General features: G+C 41.0%; 1 protein-coding gene across 1 annotated transcript; it reads left to right on the top strand.

Moving 5' to 3' along the window:
- Nucleotides 1-2887: 2887 nt before the first annotated feature.
- On the top strand, nucleotides 2888-5690 carry st6galnac2 (ST6 (alpha-N-acetyl-neuraminyl-2,3-beta-galactosyl-1,3)-N-acetylgalactosaminide alpha-2,6-sialyltransferase 2; the record flags this gene model as incomplete). Its single annotated transcript, XM_079564770.1, has 7 exons — nucleotides 2888-2936; nucleotides 3005-3188; nucleotides 3275-3413; nucleotides 3942-4045; nucleotides 4108-4188; nucleotides 5256-5358; nucleotides 5490-5690. 7 exons carry the CDS (start codon nucleotides 2888-2890, stop codon nucleotides 5661-5663), a joined length of 834 nt encoding a protein of 277 aa, XP_079420896.1. The 3' UTR covers nucleotides 5664-5690.
- Nucleotides 5691-15758: the final 10068 nt, after the last annotated feature.

Raw genomic sequence — 15758 nt, 5'->3', positions numbered from 1 at the left:
AAACCAGGACTAAACTGGGACTAAACCAGGACTAAACCAGGACTAAACCAGGGCTAAACAAGTACTAAACCAGGACTAAACAAGGACTAGACCAGGACTAAACCAGGACTAAACCAGGGCTAAACCAGGACTAAACCAGGACTAAAGCAGGACTAAACTAGGACTAAACCAGGACTAAACCAGGGCTAAACCAGGACTAAACCAGGGCTAAGCCAGGACTAAACCGGGTCTAAACCAGGACTAAACCAGGACTAAACCAGGACTAAACCAGGACTAAACCAGGACTAAACCAGGACTAAACCAGGGCTAAACCAGGACTAAACCAGGACTAAACCAGGACTAAACCGGGTCTAAACCAGGGCTAAACCAGGACTGAACCAGGACTAAACCAGGACTAAACCAGGACTAAACCAGGACTAAACCAGGACTAAACCAGGACTAAACCAGGACTAAACCAGGGCTAAACCAGGACTAAACCAGGACTAAACCAGGACTAAACCGGGTCTAAACCAGGGCTAAACCAGGACTGAACCAGGACTAAACTAGGACTAAACCAGGACTGAACCGGGACTAAACTGTGTCTAAACCAGGACTAAACCAGGACTGAACCAGGGCTAAACCAGGACTAAACCAGGACTAAACCAGGACTGAACCAGGGCTAAACCAGGACTGAACCAGGACTAAACCAGGACTAAACCGGGTCTAAACCAGGGCTAAACTAGGACTAAACCGGGTCTAAACCAGGGCTAAACTAGGACTAAACCAGGGCTAAACTAGGACTAAACCAGGACTAAACCAGGACTAAACCAGGACTAAACCGGGTCTAAACCAGGGCTAAACCAGGACTGAACCAGGACTAAACCAGGACTAAACCAGGACTAAACCTGGACTAAACCAGGACTAAACCAGGACTAAACCAGGACTAAACCAGGACTAAAGCAGGACTAAACCAGGGCTAAACCAGGACTAAACTAGGACTAAACCAGGGCTAAACCAGGACTAAACCAGGACTAAACTAGGACTAAACCAGGACTGAACCGGGACTAAACTGTGTCTAAACCAGGACTAAACCAGGACTGAACCAGGGCTAAACCAGGACTAAACCAGGACTAAACCAGGACTGAACCAGGGCTAAACCAGGACTGAACCAGGACTAAACCAGGACTGAACCAGGACTAAACCAGGACTAAACCAGGACTAAACCAGGACTAAAACAGGGCTAAACCAGGACTGAACCAGGACTAAACCAGGACTGAACCAGGACTAAACCAGGACTGAACCAGGACTAAACCAGGGCTAAACCAGGACTAAACCAGGGCTAAACCAGGACTGAACCAGGACTAAACCAGGACTAAACCAGGACTAAACCAGGACTAAACTAGGGCTAAACCAGGACTAAACTAGGGCTAAACCAGGACTAAACCAGGACTAAAGCAGGACTAAAGCAGGGGTAACTAAAGTGCCGTGTTGCAGAGAGTCTCCAGCAGAGGGCGCCATTGATTTCAAATGGAAACTTCACCAAAAACGATGGAACCAGAGCAGGATCCAGGTGAGGAACCGAGCGGGACAAAGTACTGGGTTCAGTTCTTGAGGAAAAGTACAAATACAAATACAAATACTTATACTTACACAAATATGAGTCTGATGAAAGTGTCTCCTGCAGCCTCCCTGTGGCCTGCGCTGGGTCGTGGAGCGAGATGTTCTCCTGAAGAACAGGTTCCAGTTCTCGGTGCCGGTGTTTCAGACTCGAGAGACTCTGAATGAAGAGTCCTGGTCCAACCTGAGCCTGAGGGAACCTCCGTACGGCTGGAGCGGCCTGGACAAGCACGGTACGGCCCGGATATTACTGGTACTAGGGCTGCTCGATTATTGAAAAAATAATAATCACGATTATTTTTGTCATAATTGAAATCACGATTATTCAAACGATTATTTGTTGCCTTTAAAAAAAGTCCATCAAAAAAGTGACAAAAATCCAGCAAAAAAAAAAAAAAATCCAGCAAAAAAGTGACAAAAATCCATCAAAAAAGTGACAAAAATCCAGCAAAGAAAGACAAAAATCCATTAAAAAAAAGACAAAAATCCAGCAAAAAAAGACAAGAATCCAGCAAAAAAATGACAAAAATCCAGCAAAAAAAAAAAAAATCCATCAAAAAAGTGACAAAAATCCATCAAAAAAGTGACAAAATTCCATCAAAAAAATTACAAAAATCCAGCAGAAAAAGACAAAAATCCAAAAATTTAAAATTTGAAAAAACAAAATGTGAAAAAAAAAATTAGAAAAAAAAAAAAAAAAAAAAGTGAAAAAAAAAAATTATAATCGATTTTTTGCGATTATGCTAATTTTGTAATCGTTTACTGTTGTAATCGAAATCGTAATCGAATTTCGATTAATTGCACAACCCTAACTGGTACCAACCGGTTATTACTGGTACCAACCGGTTATTACTGGTACCAACCGGTTATTACTGGTACCAACCGGTTATTACTGGTACCAACCGGTTATTACTGGTACCAACCGGTTATTACTGGTACCAACCGGTTATTACTCGCACAGTATGAACCGGTTACTCCCAATGGCCGCCGGCTGCTCTGCTTTATGCCTGACACTAGAGGCCGCCATTGCTGTAGTTCCTCCACATCGCCGCTAGTCCCCCATTGAAAAGCATTGGACTTTAGACACGTTAAACAACTTTAAAGCCTGGTCCCAATTTTTCCGGAACTATCGAGAGCGAGATCTTCCTCCTGAGAAAACGCCGGGTTAGTCACAATTTAAGAAGAAACATTTTTGAAATCTCGTACTTAATGATGGTCGGACTGTTAGCTTTGGAGCAGCGCGAGCTACACGTCACACAAGGGCGGAGTCTACGGTGAAGATCCCGCCCTTATGCCCTTTTTTAGGAACATCCTTCGTCAGAGCTGGGGAGGAGGAGTCTGTAAATCACGGTGTGGCTTTGATTATTCCATTCAACCTGTGTGAACCTGAGTGTCTCTTTGTCCTCAGTGGTGGAAGCCTCGCTGTTCCTGCTGACGTCCCCTGGCCTCGGGGACAGTCCTGGGGGGGCCAGTCCTGGGGGGGGCAGTCCTGGGGGGGACAGGTGTCTCCGTTGTGCCGTTGTGGGAAATGGAGGAATCCTGAGAGGCTCCAAACAGGGACGAGCCATCGACGGACACGACTATGTGTTCAGGTACAGACCCAGAGTGGTTATCCTCCTGTAGCAGAGCAGTTATCCTCCTCCTGTGGCAGAGTGGTTATCCTCCGGTGTGTCCTCAGGGTGAACGGGGCCGTCCTCAGAGGGTTCGAGGAGGACGTCGGGACAAAGACCTCGTTTTACGGATTCACCACGAACACCATGAAGAACAGCCTGAGGAGGTACCGGGAGGACGGCTTCTACAGCGTCCCCCGGAGCCACGTGAGCCCAACACGGCATAAAACGCCAAAAAAATGACAAAAATGTGACAAAAAAATGACAAAAATGTGACAAAAAAATGACAAAAATGTGACAAAAAAATGACAAAAATGTGACAAAAAATGATAAAAATGTGACAAAAAAATGACAAAAATGTGACAAAAAAATGACAAAAATGTGACAAAAAAATGACAAAAATGTGACAAAAAATGATAAAAATGTGACAAAAAAATGACAAAAATGTGACAAAAAAATGACAAAAATGTGACAAAAAAATGACAAAAATGTGATAAAAAATTGATAAAAATTTGCTAAAAAAATTATAAAAATGTAACAAAAATTTGATAAAAAATTGCCAACAAAATTATAAAAAATTGAAAAAAAAAGACAAAAATTGGATAAAAAATTGGACCAAAAAATGACCAAAAAATGACCAAAAAATGACCAAAAAATGTGATTCCTCTAACCCTCCTCTGCTCCTCTAACTCTCCTCTCCTCCTCTAACCCTCCTCTGCTCCTCTTCCTTTGCAGTCGCTGAAGTACATCTTCATTCCGTCAGACCTCCGGGATTACGTCATGCTCTCCTCGGCCACGCGGGGGCGCTCCGTTCCCTTCGGCCCCGACAGAGGAGACCGGTGAGTCGGCAGCTTCAGATCCTCCTCCCTGTTGTGGCTCAGTGTCTCCCTCTCGTGTCCAGGCCGTGGCGTTACTTCGGAGACGCTCCGCCCTCAGCGTTCAGGATGCTCCACCCGGAGTTCATCCACTACGTCACTCACAGGTGTGTGGGCACATCTTTAACCTCTTAACTCCCGCCTGAACCGAGAGGATCTTTTCCTCACGTCATCACATTTTTTTTCCATCATTTTTTTGTTGGGTATTCAGCTCATTTTTGTAACTTTTTTTTTTTCATTTTTTTTAAATCACATTTTTGGCATTTTTTGGTCAATTTTTTTTATCAAATATTTGTCATTTCTTTGTCAATTTTTTGTAATTTTTTATCACATTTTTGTAAAAAATTTTGGTCACATTCTGTCACATTTTTGTCAATTTTTCGTCAATTTTTTATCTTTTATGGTCAATTTTTGTCACATTTTTGTCATTTTTTCATCATTTTTTTAGTTATTTTTTGTCCTTTTTTGTCAAATTTTTATCAAATTTTTGTAATTTTTTGTGTCAATTTTTATAAATTTTTTGTCATTTTTTGTCATTTTTTTATCAATTTTTTATCAATTTTTTGTCATTTTTTTGTCATTTTTTTAGTTATTTTTTGTCCTTTTTTGTCAAATTTTTATCAAATTTTTGTAATTTTTTGTGTCAATTTTTATAAATTTTTTGTCATTTTTTGTCATTTTTTTATCAATTTTTTGTAATTTTTTTGTAATTTTTTTGTAATTTTTTGTCAAATTTTTATCACATTTATGTCATTTTTTTGGGTCATTTTTTATCAAATTTTTGTCGTTTTTTTGCTCGTATTTTTGTAATTTTTTGTCACTTTTTTGTCACTTTTTTGTCACATTTTTGTTATTTTTTGTAATTTTTTTGTCAATTTTTTTGTCAATTTTTTTGTCAATTTTTTTGTCAAATTTTTTGTCACATTTTTGCCACTTTTTCATCACTTTTTTGCCAATGTTTTCTCACTTTTTTGTCACATTACCATCATTGTTTTCGTCTCAGTTTTGTTGCCATTTTCACAGCTTTTTTCCACAAGCTTTTGGATTGGGGTAAAGCCAAACTGGAGAAAATGTGCTCGGTTCAGGTGGGAGTTAAGGGGTTAAACACAAAACCTTTTATTTCTGTGATTTAACCTCTGAGTGACTGATCTGAGTGCTGTTGTTGTGGCTGTAGTTTCCTGGAGTCTCCGCTGATGCTGCACCCGAGTACCAGGCGCCTGTTCATGCCCAGCACCGGCGCCTTGATGCTGCTGACCGCCCTGCACACCTGCCACCAGGTAACCCCGCCCCCTGCCCCGCCCCCTGCACACCTGCCACCAGGTAGCCCCGCCCCCCTGCCTCTCCGGTACATTATCCGCATGTTGTTGGTGATGATTCTGAAGGTGCGCTTCTGTGTCGTGTCCACCAGGTGTCAGCGTTCGGCTTCATCACGGAGAACTTCGCCTCGTTTTCGGATCATTATTACGACTCGGTCCATAAACCACTGAGGTTCTTCTCCAACCACGACCTGAGGCTGGAGCAGCGTCTGTGGGAGAGTCTGCACCAGCGAGGGGTCATCACACTGCTCCACCGAGACGTTTAACTCCTCCTCCTCCTCCTCCTCCTCCTCTTCATCAGGCCGAGGAGAGAGCAGCGTCTGTGGGAGAGTCTGCACCAGCGAGGGGTCATCACACTGCTCCACCGAGACGTTTAACTCCTCCTCCTCCTCCTCCTCCTCCTCCTCCTCTTCATCAGGCCGAGGAGAGAGCAGCGTCTGTGGGAGAGTCTGCACCAGCGAGGGGTCATCACACTGCTCCACCGAGACGTTTAACTCCTCCTCCTCCTCCTCCTCCTCCTGCACCAGCGAGGGGTCATCACTCTGCTCCACCGAGACGTTTAACTCCTCCTCCTCCTCCTCCTCCTCCTCCTCATCAGGCCGAGGAGAGAGCAGTGTCTGTGGGAGAGTCTGCACCAGCGAGGGGTCATCACTCTGCTCCACCGAGATGTTTAACTCCTCCTCCTCCTCCTCCTCCTCCTCCTCCTGCACCAGCGAGGGGTCATCACACTGCTCCACCGAGACGTTTAACTCCTCCTCCTCCTCCTCCTCCTCCTCCTCTTCATCAGGCCGAGGAGAGAGCAGCGTCTGTGGGAGAGTCTGCACCAGCGGGGGTCATCACACTGCTCCATCGAGACGTTTAACTCCTCCTCCTCCTCCTCCCCCTCCTCCTCCTCCTCCTCCTCCTCCCCCTCCTCCTCCTCCTCCTCCTCCTCCTCCTGCACCAGCGAGGGGTCATCTCTCTGCTCCATCGAGACGTTTAACTCCTCCTCCTCCTCCTCCTCCTCCTCCTCCTCCTCCTCCTCCTCCTCCTCTTCAGCAGCGTCTACGTAAAAGGCCCTGTACCTGATTTTCTTTTCGTTTACACTCGAGGAACTTCTTGCTCTTGTTTGTCTCCTTTACTTTGACACTGCAGGTGAAAAGGATTTTTTTTTTTTACAGATATCAATTTGAAACTGTTGCTGTCGATCACTGGCATAAATGTGAGAAAAAGGTTTTCTGTCATTTTATCTTTTCAACAAGGTGTTTTATGGCTAAAAATGCCCCAAATTTCCCATCATTTTGGCGACGAAATGATGGGACAAATTTATGGTTTCATTTTATTGATAAATGAGTTACCAAGACTTTCTCAGAGGGGATTTTGGGATTTCTTGTTTAGTTTTAAAATAAGCTGTTTTTTAGTGGTAAAAAATGTAAAAATTAAATTTTCGCCTCATTTTTTGACATTCAAAACTCAATAAATGGGGCTTAAGGGATTAGATAATAAAAAATCCCTCTGAAAAAATCTTACAAATATTGTTCAGTCCAAGGCTGGAAAATTTTGGGCCTGATCTTGTGCATCAAAACGGAGAAGATAGCGTGACATTTTGCCTCAGTAGCAGCACTTTGTGATCTTGCCACTCCAGACTTAGCGCATTTAAGTGGGTGGAGACACACGTTTTCCTCCAACCAGATCGACTCCACGTCCAGGAGAGTGGTTGTGTGGGAGTGTGGGGTGAACATGTGCTTTTGTTTTGCTTCGCGTTCACGCCGAGCGCGGCCGATCCGCGCCACAGCGGACGCTGTCGCTCTTTTTCTCTGGAGACGTGAACATGGTTTAGCTCACGATGGGGTAAATAAAGTTTTTAGTTTGACCTGTGAGAGCCTAAGGCTTAAGAAAGAACGCAAGACAGCGCAATGTAAACGAGGAAGTGAATGTGAGCCGTGTTTCCATCAGTGCAGTCGCCTCCTCTTGTGACGCTGCATGCGCCGCCACAAGATCTGGCCCTGTAAGTCTTTAGGTCCGACTGACGTGGACATAGTGTCGCCCAATGACAGAAAAATGTGTTTTGAGAAAAAGGCCCCTGAAATTGCATTGTCCCATATAAGTCTATGGGAGAACATTGAATCAGCGCAATATTTAAACATGTTTTTGTGAAGATTAGGCATATTTTTGGTTCCCGGGAAAAAGTTTGTATGTTCAGAGACCAATTAGACCCCAAAAACATTGAGTTTTGCCTGTCGTGTCTCCCCTTAAACCTCAAGAAAGTCATTTTGCAGGAAATGTCCAGAACAACCACAGTGTGACGTCCTGGAGGGCGGACACGCGCTTTACCCAGTGGTTCTCAATATGGGGTCGGGGCCGCGGTCGCCCTGGGATGATGAGGCGTGACCCAAATATGACGTGTAAAATATAACAACAAATATTGTACTTTTTCTGCACATAAATAATAAAATAAATGTTTTCCAGGAGACGCACTGTAAAGATGTTGTGACCCAGTTTTGGGTCCCGACCCCCCAGTTGAGAAACACTGCTGTAATGAATCACTGCTGAAGATCCAGATCAAATGATTAAGATGAAGTGTTACTGTTAAGCAACGTGTTTGGTTTATGTGAAATAAAATGGTATTTATTTTTAAAAAAAGAGTGAAGAAAAACATTTATTTGAAGAAAAATCTACCACCGGTCCCGCCTCAACTGAGCTTTACCCAAATCTAAAAGCGAAAAAGAAAAGCATCAAAATAGCAAGAAAAAGAGGATGAAAACAAAACAAAAATGTGCTGGAAAAGCAACAAAAAAGTGACAAAAAATGTGATGAAAAGGCAACGAAAACATGAGAAAAACACAGACAAAAAAAACTACAAAAACGTGATAAAAACACAACAAAAAATAATGAAAAAATGACGTGACGAAAAGTTTCCATCACTTTTGTAGGTCTTAGCTTTCAAATGAGGCGTTACATTGTTGCTCTCCAGTCGAGAAGCTTTTAGATTTGGGTAAAGCCCAGTATAAAAAAACATGAATCTAAAAGGAATTCCGTGGAGTATGGTGTGCCACAAGGGTCAATTTTGGGACCAGTATTATTCATTATTTATATGAATGATTTTGTTTCTGTTTCTACGACCACCTTTCCCGTTCTTTTTGCTGATGATGCCGATCAAAAAAATAATAATAAAAAGTCGAACTGTGGAAAATGCACTCGGTTACGGCGGGGGGTAAGAGGTTAAAATATGTATTCGTGGAAGTGCAAAATTACGCTAATTTGGGCCAGACTTGTCAGAGTCCAGGGCTGGTTTTCAGTCCCAGTCCGGCCCTGCTATGAAGTAATTATGTACCTTTCTCTTGAAACCATTGTTTTGTGCTTTAATTATTTATTAATAATGCTGTTTAAGTTGTCTGAACCCAAAAAGGCTGACATGAAATCACGGAAATGCCTTCAGCTCTGAGCCTGTTCCTCCATGTTCTCTCCCCCAAACTAATGAAGAGGGAAACTGAAAGGTTGAGGTTTTGTCGTTTTCATTTTTTGTCTTTTCTTTACCCTTTATTATTTTAGCTCATTTTAATCTGTGAGGCTGTTTGTGTGCGTGTGTGAAGTTTGATTGAGGGTGGAGGTGGAGGAGTCCAAATATCTCAGGGTCTTGTTCCCAGTGACGGACGGATGGAGCGTGAGATCGACAGACAGATCAGTGCGGCGGACGTAATGCGGTCGCTGTATCGGACTGTTGAGGTGAAGAGGGACAGGTCTCTGTGGCCCAGGGCCGGACTGGGGCTGAAAAACAGCCCTGGACTCTGACCAGCCTGGCCCAAATTAGCATAAATGTGACACTTCCACAAATACATATTTTAACCTCTTACCCCCCGCCTAAACCAAATGCATTCTGTCCTCTTTTGGCCTGTGTAACACCTCATTTGAAAGCTAAGACCCACAAAACTGACCTTTTTCCTCGCGTTGTTGCTGCTATGTTTTATTTATTTATTTTCATTTTTGTTGAATTTTTGTTGATTTTTTGTTGATTTTTTGTTGAATTTTTGTTGAATTTTTGTTGAATTTTTGTTGAATTTTTGTCACATTTTTGTTGAATTTTTGTTGAATTTTTGTCATATTTTTGTTGAATTTTTGTCACATTTTTGTTGAATTTTTGTCACATTTTTGTTGAATTTTTGTCACATTTTTGTTGAATTTTTGTCACATTTTTGTTAAATTTTTGTCACATTTTTGTTGCGTTTACATCCTTGTTTTCTTCTCATTTTTTGTGAATGAGTGAATGATGTGAATCTTTTGGATTAGGGTAAAGCCAAACTGGAGAATGGGATCTGTTCAGGTGGGAGTTAAGAGGTTAACCTCTTACCACCCGCCTTAACCGAGAGCTTTTTCCCCAGGTCGACTTTTTATTATTATTTTTTTGATCGGCATCATCAGCAAAAAGAGCGGGAAAGGTGGTCGTAGAAACAGAAGCAAAATCATTAATATAAAATAATAAATAATAATGGTCCCAAAATTGACCCTTGTGGCGCACCATACTCCACGGAATTCCTTTTAGATTCATGTTTTTTTATACTGGGCTTTACCCAAATCTAACAGCTTCTCGACTGGAGAGCAACAATGCAACGCCTCATTTGAAAGCTAAGACCTACAAAAGTGATGGAAACTTTTTGCCACATTTTTGTCATATTTTTGTTGTTTTTTTAAATTATTTTTTCTATCATTTTTTGTCTGTGTTTTTCTCATGTTTTCATCCTCTTTTTCTCGCTATTTTGATGCTTTTCTTTTTAGCTTTTAGATTTGGGTAAAGCCCGTTTGAGGCGGGACTGGCGGCCCTGGAGCCAGTGGCCCTTCTGTGCTCTTCCAGAATACAGGACATATGGCCAGTCCGCCCCCCTCCTGTGTGGCCTGGTGTGGTCTCAGGGTCCCCCAAGAACAGCTGCAGGAGGTTAACTCCCACCTGAACCGAGCACATTTTCTCCAGTTTGGCTTTACCCCAGTCCAAAAGCTTCTGGAAAAAAGCTGTGAAAATAGCAACAAAACTGAGACGAAAACAATGATGGAAATGTGACAAAAAAGTGAGAAAACTTTGACAAAAAAGTGACAAAAAATTTCGAAAAAATGACAAAACAATTATGAAAAAGTGGCAAAAAAATGACAAAAAAAGAACAAAAAAAAGGACAAAAAAATGACAAAAAAGGACAAAAAAATGACAGAAAGTGACATAAAAGTGAAGAAAAATTGACAAAAAAGTGAAGAAAAATTGACAAAAAAGTGAAGAAAAATTGACAAAAAAGTGACAAAAAAATGACGAAAAAATTATGAAAAAGTGGCAAAAAATGTACAAAAAAGGACCAAAAAATACAAAAAATGACAAAAATGTGACAAAAAAGATAAAAAATTGACAAAAAAATGACAAAAAATGATGAAAATTTGACAAAAATTAGCAAAAAAAGACAAAAAAATTATGAAAAAGTGTCAAAAACTTGTCAAAAAATTGACAAAAAGGACAAAAAAATGACAGAAAGTGACATGAAAGTGAAGAAAAAATGACGAAAAAATGATGAAAAAGTGGCAAAAAATTGGGAAAAAATGGCAAAAAAAAGACAAAAAATTATGAAAAAGTGTCAAAAACTTGTCAAAAACTTGTCAAAAAATGACAAATGTGACAAAAAGTGAACAATTTGTGAACAATTTGACCAAAGAATGACAATTTTTTTTTTACAAACATGAGTTGAACCCCCCCCCCCAAAAAAAAAAATGATGGGAAAAAAAATCTGATGACGTGAGGAAAAAGATCCATTCAGATGAGTTTTGATCTTAGCTTTCAAATGAGCCGCTACACTGGGAAATGCTCTCGGTTCAGGCGGGAGTTAAGGGGTTAAATCAGGAAAGAGCCGCAGTTTCCTCCGTGTTTTATTGTGAAGGCTCTGGTGTGTGTTATTTTATCCCTGCTCCTCCTCCTCCTCCTCCTCCTCCTCCGTGTCCACTCGGTCCACTCCAGACTCCAGACTCCACCACGGTCCACGGGGAAAAGGACCCGAGCTCCTCCGCGGGTTCCAAAGCCGCCCTGTCGCCGCTGCACCGGATCACGTCACTTCCATCTCACTTTTAACGACGTTTCCACCTTTTCCAACCGGATTTAAGCCCACTTTTAACGGGATTTACGCGCAGGATCCCGGACACTTTCCCCACTTTTTTTTCCTCGTTCCTCCGCGGCTCTTCCTCCAAACTCCTCCAAAGTCACTTGTCAGGCTCCGCGCGCGCCTTGCCCGCACTAAGGTAACTTTCTACCACTTTAAATCTGATTATAACGACGCGTTTTGTTCGCAAAGTGCTCGGTTTGCGCACGTGAAGCTGGAAAAGTCCTGGCAAAGGTCGTCGCTTGTGTTCACTCCAAACTCCCACCAGCTTCAACGACTTCATCCACCTCTAAACTCACTTTGAAATGGAAAAACACGTGATATGAAGTTCGCCCGCGCGTGTTCAGGTGATGTACGTGGGGGGGAACTCACGTAAATCGTAGTAAAAAAATTCCCGTTAAGCGTGCGTTTGTTCTCCGTGAAGTGATCCGTGGCGGCGTGGGCGTTTCAAAACAACTCTCCTGGCTGTGAGGAAGATTTACGAAGGTGATTCACGGAAACAAATCAAGCCGAATTAAAGCAAACGGGCTGAAAGTTCATAATCACTGCGTGGATTTGAGGGAAAACCACGTTGTGTCGCTTTAATGCGCGAAACAGTCCAGAATTGTACATGTTTTGAGTGGGGTTTCGTTTGATAAAAGTGAAAGTCGATCCTTCCCTCGGGATTCGGACGTAACTGGGCAGGAAAGTTGTTAAATCTTAAAAAAAACGTGAACAGAAGCGCGTTTTGTGGTTATTAACCGCTAATAAAGCGTAATAACGCGTGCAGTAACGCGCGAACGGCGTAAATCGCGAGTAAAAGTAGCGCATTCCACTCTCGGCCGGACTCCGCATTCTTTACAACAAACTCTCGGCTCTGACGCGTCACTGCGACTAAATATAGAGAATAATGATAGTGTGGCGACCGTAAAATCCCGCGTTAGTCCCGCTTTAGGCCTGGCCGGGTTTTTCAAAGATGTCTCGAATAAACAGCAACAGTGCAGAAAATAAACAAGTTATCAGTTATATTTAACCTCTTAACCCCCACCTGAACGTGTTTCTCCAAATTCTCCAAATCTAAAAGGTTCTTTAAAACAGCGATAAAAAACGAGAAGAAAATGAGGATGTCAACGCAACAAAAAACGCTGAAAAGTGACGAAAAACGACAAAAATGATAAAAACTCAACAAAAAAGTGACAAAAAAACATAAAAAAAGTGACAAAAATCCGGCAAAAAAAAGACAAAAATCCAGGAAAAAAGTAACAAAAATCCAGGAAAAAAGTGACAAAAATCCAGCAGAAAAAAAAGACAAAAAGTGACAAAAATCCAGGAAAAAAGTGACAAAAATCCAGCAAAAAATGACAAAAATCCAGCAAAAAAGTGACAAAAATCCAGCAGAAAAAAAAGACAAAAAGTGACAAAAATCCAGGAAAAAAGTGACAAAAATCCAGCAAAAAATGACAAAAATCCAGCAAAAAAGTGACAAAAATCCAGGAAAAAAGTGACAAAAATCCAGCAGAAAAAAAAGACAAAAAGTGACAAAAATCCAGCAGAAAAAAAAGACAAAAATCCAGCAAAAAATGACAAAAATCCAGCAAAAAAATGACAAAAATCCAGCAAAAAAGTGACAAAAATACAGCAAAAAAGTGACAAAAATCCAGCAAAAAAGTGACAAAAATACAGCAAAAAAGTGACAAAAATCCAGCAAAAAAGTGACAAAAATCCAGCAAAAAAGTGACAAAAATTCTGCAGAAAAATGACAAAAATCCAGCAAAAAAGTGACAAAAATCCAGCAAAAAAAAATGACAAAAATCCAGCAGAAAAAATGACAAAAATCCTGCAAAAAAAAGACAAAAAATCTGCAAAAAAAGACAAAAAATCCAACAAAAAAGTGACAAAGGAGCAGCAAAAAAGTAGTAAAGTGACAAAGCACAATAAGGGAAATAAAGAGTGACGACAATGGCAAAGAGGAGAGAATGCATTTGGTTTTGGTGGGTGGTAAGAGGTTAAGTGATCAGTTATATTTAACCTCTTAACCCCCACCGGAACCTAGCGTATTTTACCCAAATCTGAAGCTTTCGGTTTAAAGGTGATGGAAAAGCCACAAAAAAGCGTCAAAAAAAGCAACAAACGAGCGTAAAAAATTCAGACGAAAACACGACAAAAAATCTTCAAAAATGTGACATAACTGTGGCGAGGAAACTTTTAGATTTGGGTAAAACCGAACTGGAGGAAATGCGCTCGGTTAAGGCGGGGGGTAAGAGGTTAATGTCTGCAGCCGTTTTTGCAGTAAATAAAAGGTGAAATATATTGTACATTTCCAAACAATTTTGCCGTTTTCTTGTTGACGATCTGATTCTAAGGTTTTCCAGGGTTTTCCAGGATATTTCAGGGTTTTCCAGGATATTTCAGGGTTTTCCAGGCCTGTGAGTGAAGCTGACAGGGCCCTGAGGCAGAGGCTGAACTAAAGGAACGACTCATGATATAAAATAGGACTGAGCCTGGATTAGGGCTGCTCGATTATTGAAAAAATAATAATCACGATTATTTTTGTCATAATTGAAATCACGATTATTCAAACGATTATTTGTTGCCTTTAAAAAAAAAGTCTATCTTTATTTTATTTATTTATTAATCAAAAAACACTACACTTTATGTTTTCTGGACAGTCACAAAAGTACAAATGATTTCAAGTTTGCCTTGATTAAAGAGAGGTCTCTGTTTCACACCTGCCCCCTGCTGGCCGGCCCTCACACCTGCGCAAGTAAACTGAGCAGCGCGGCCTGATGACATCATCACACAGCGCCGTTTGTTTTTATGTCAGACAAAAGCATGAGCCGTGGCACGAGAAAAGCAAAGGGAAGATAATAGTCTGCTTTACAAAAATGTTTTTTTTATTATGATTATGCTAATTTTGTAATCGTTTACTGTTGTAATCGAAATCGTAATGGAATTTCGATTAATCGCACAGCCCGAGCCGAGATTAAGAGTTACAGAGAGTTGGAGCAGATCCTCATCAGAGGAACAATAATAATGGCGGCAACTAATGATTATTTTTTATGATTAATCGATTGGCTGTGAACGTTGTAGGAAAATTTTATTTTTTTGTCACATAAAGCTAAAGTGGCGCTGCTTGAAGACCTGTTGATGGAGGAAACTTAAAGCGAATGTTTGTTGGAGGCTCTTGGCGCAAATTCTGCTTCTGATTGGACGAGACACAATTTACAAAACACTACAGACCCGAAATATAAAACCAAAGCAGGTTTTCATAAAAAATACAACTTTTTCATGTTATTTTTGCTCTATTTGAGTCTGTGTGAACCAGGAAATGACTAATCGATGACTAAAATAGTCCTAAATAATAATATCAAGCATTGTTCTTAACTGGGCTCTAGCGGTTGGTTAACGGTTGATCAGTGATCGTTTGATAAAGACGCAAACAGAGCTCCACAGTCCCGCCTCCTCTCCGGTCCGGGAGTAAAACCCCCCTTGCTTTGAGACCGTATTGATTTCCAGCTCTGTGGTTCTAAAGCGACCGCAGAGTCAGACGCAGGTGAAAAAAGCACGTCTGAGATCCATCTAGTTTAACTGCGAGCCTTTGTCCTAGAACTACATTACCCAGGATGCTCGGGAGTCCCATGATCTACTACGAGGCTTTTGATTGGTGGAGCTTCACGTGTTTATTTATTGTAATGTAGAAAACATGTTATAAATAATGTATCAAACATAATGCAGGCAGAGAGTGGACGTTTTATCCATATCTAACACTGAGAGTAAGAAAAACGTCAGAAAAATGTTCCCAACGATCCAATTAAACGAACCACCATCATTTTTATTACAATTAGCAGGATTCAGATTGTTTAATAGTGAAATAATATAGAACTTTTGCAAAGTAACAGAAACTGGCCGTGTTTGCTGAAAACCTGGTTGCCTTGACCAGCGGGCGCGATGAAACTCGGAAAATTAGAACATCCTTCAAAAGTGCATTTACTTCTGTAACTCAACTTAACCTCTTAACTCCCACCTGAACGGATCCCATTTTCTCCAGTTTGGCTTTACCCGAATCAAAAAGCTTCTTGGGAAAAAAGCACCAAAACAGCCACAAAAAATGAGAAGAAAACAAGGATGTAAATGCAAAAAAAAATGTGACAAAAATTCAACAAAAATTCAACAAAAAGTGACAAAAAATCAACAAAAATGTGATAAAAATGTGACAAAAATTCAACAAAAATTCAACAAAAATTTAACAAAAATTCAACAAAAATTCAACAAAAAATG

The sequence above is a fragment of the Gobius niger genome (genome assembly GCF_951799975.1).
Source record: "Gobius niger genome assembly, chromosome: 10".
NCBI classification, from domain to species: domain Eukaryota; kingdom Metazoa; phylum Chordata; class Actinopteri; order Gobiiformes; family Gobiidae; genus Gobius; species Gobius niger.
Note: the sequence above shows the minus strand (reverse complement) of the source record. Positions and strands in the feature narration are given on the sequence as shown.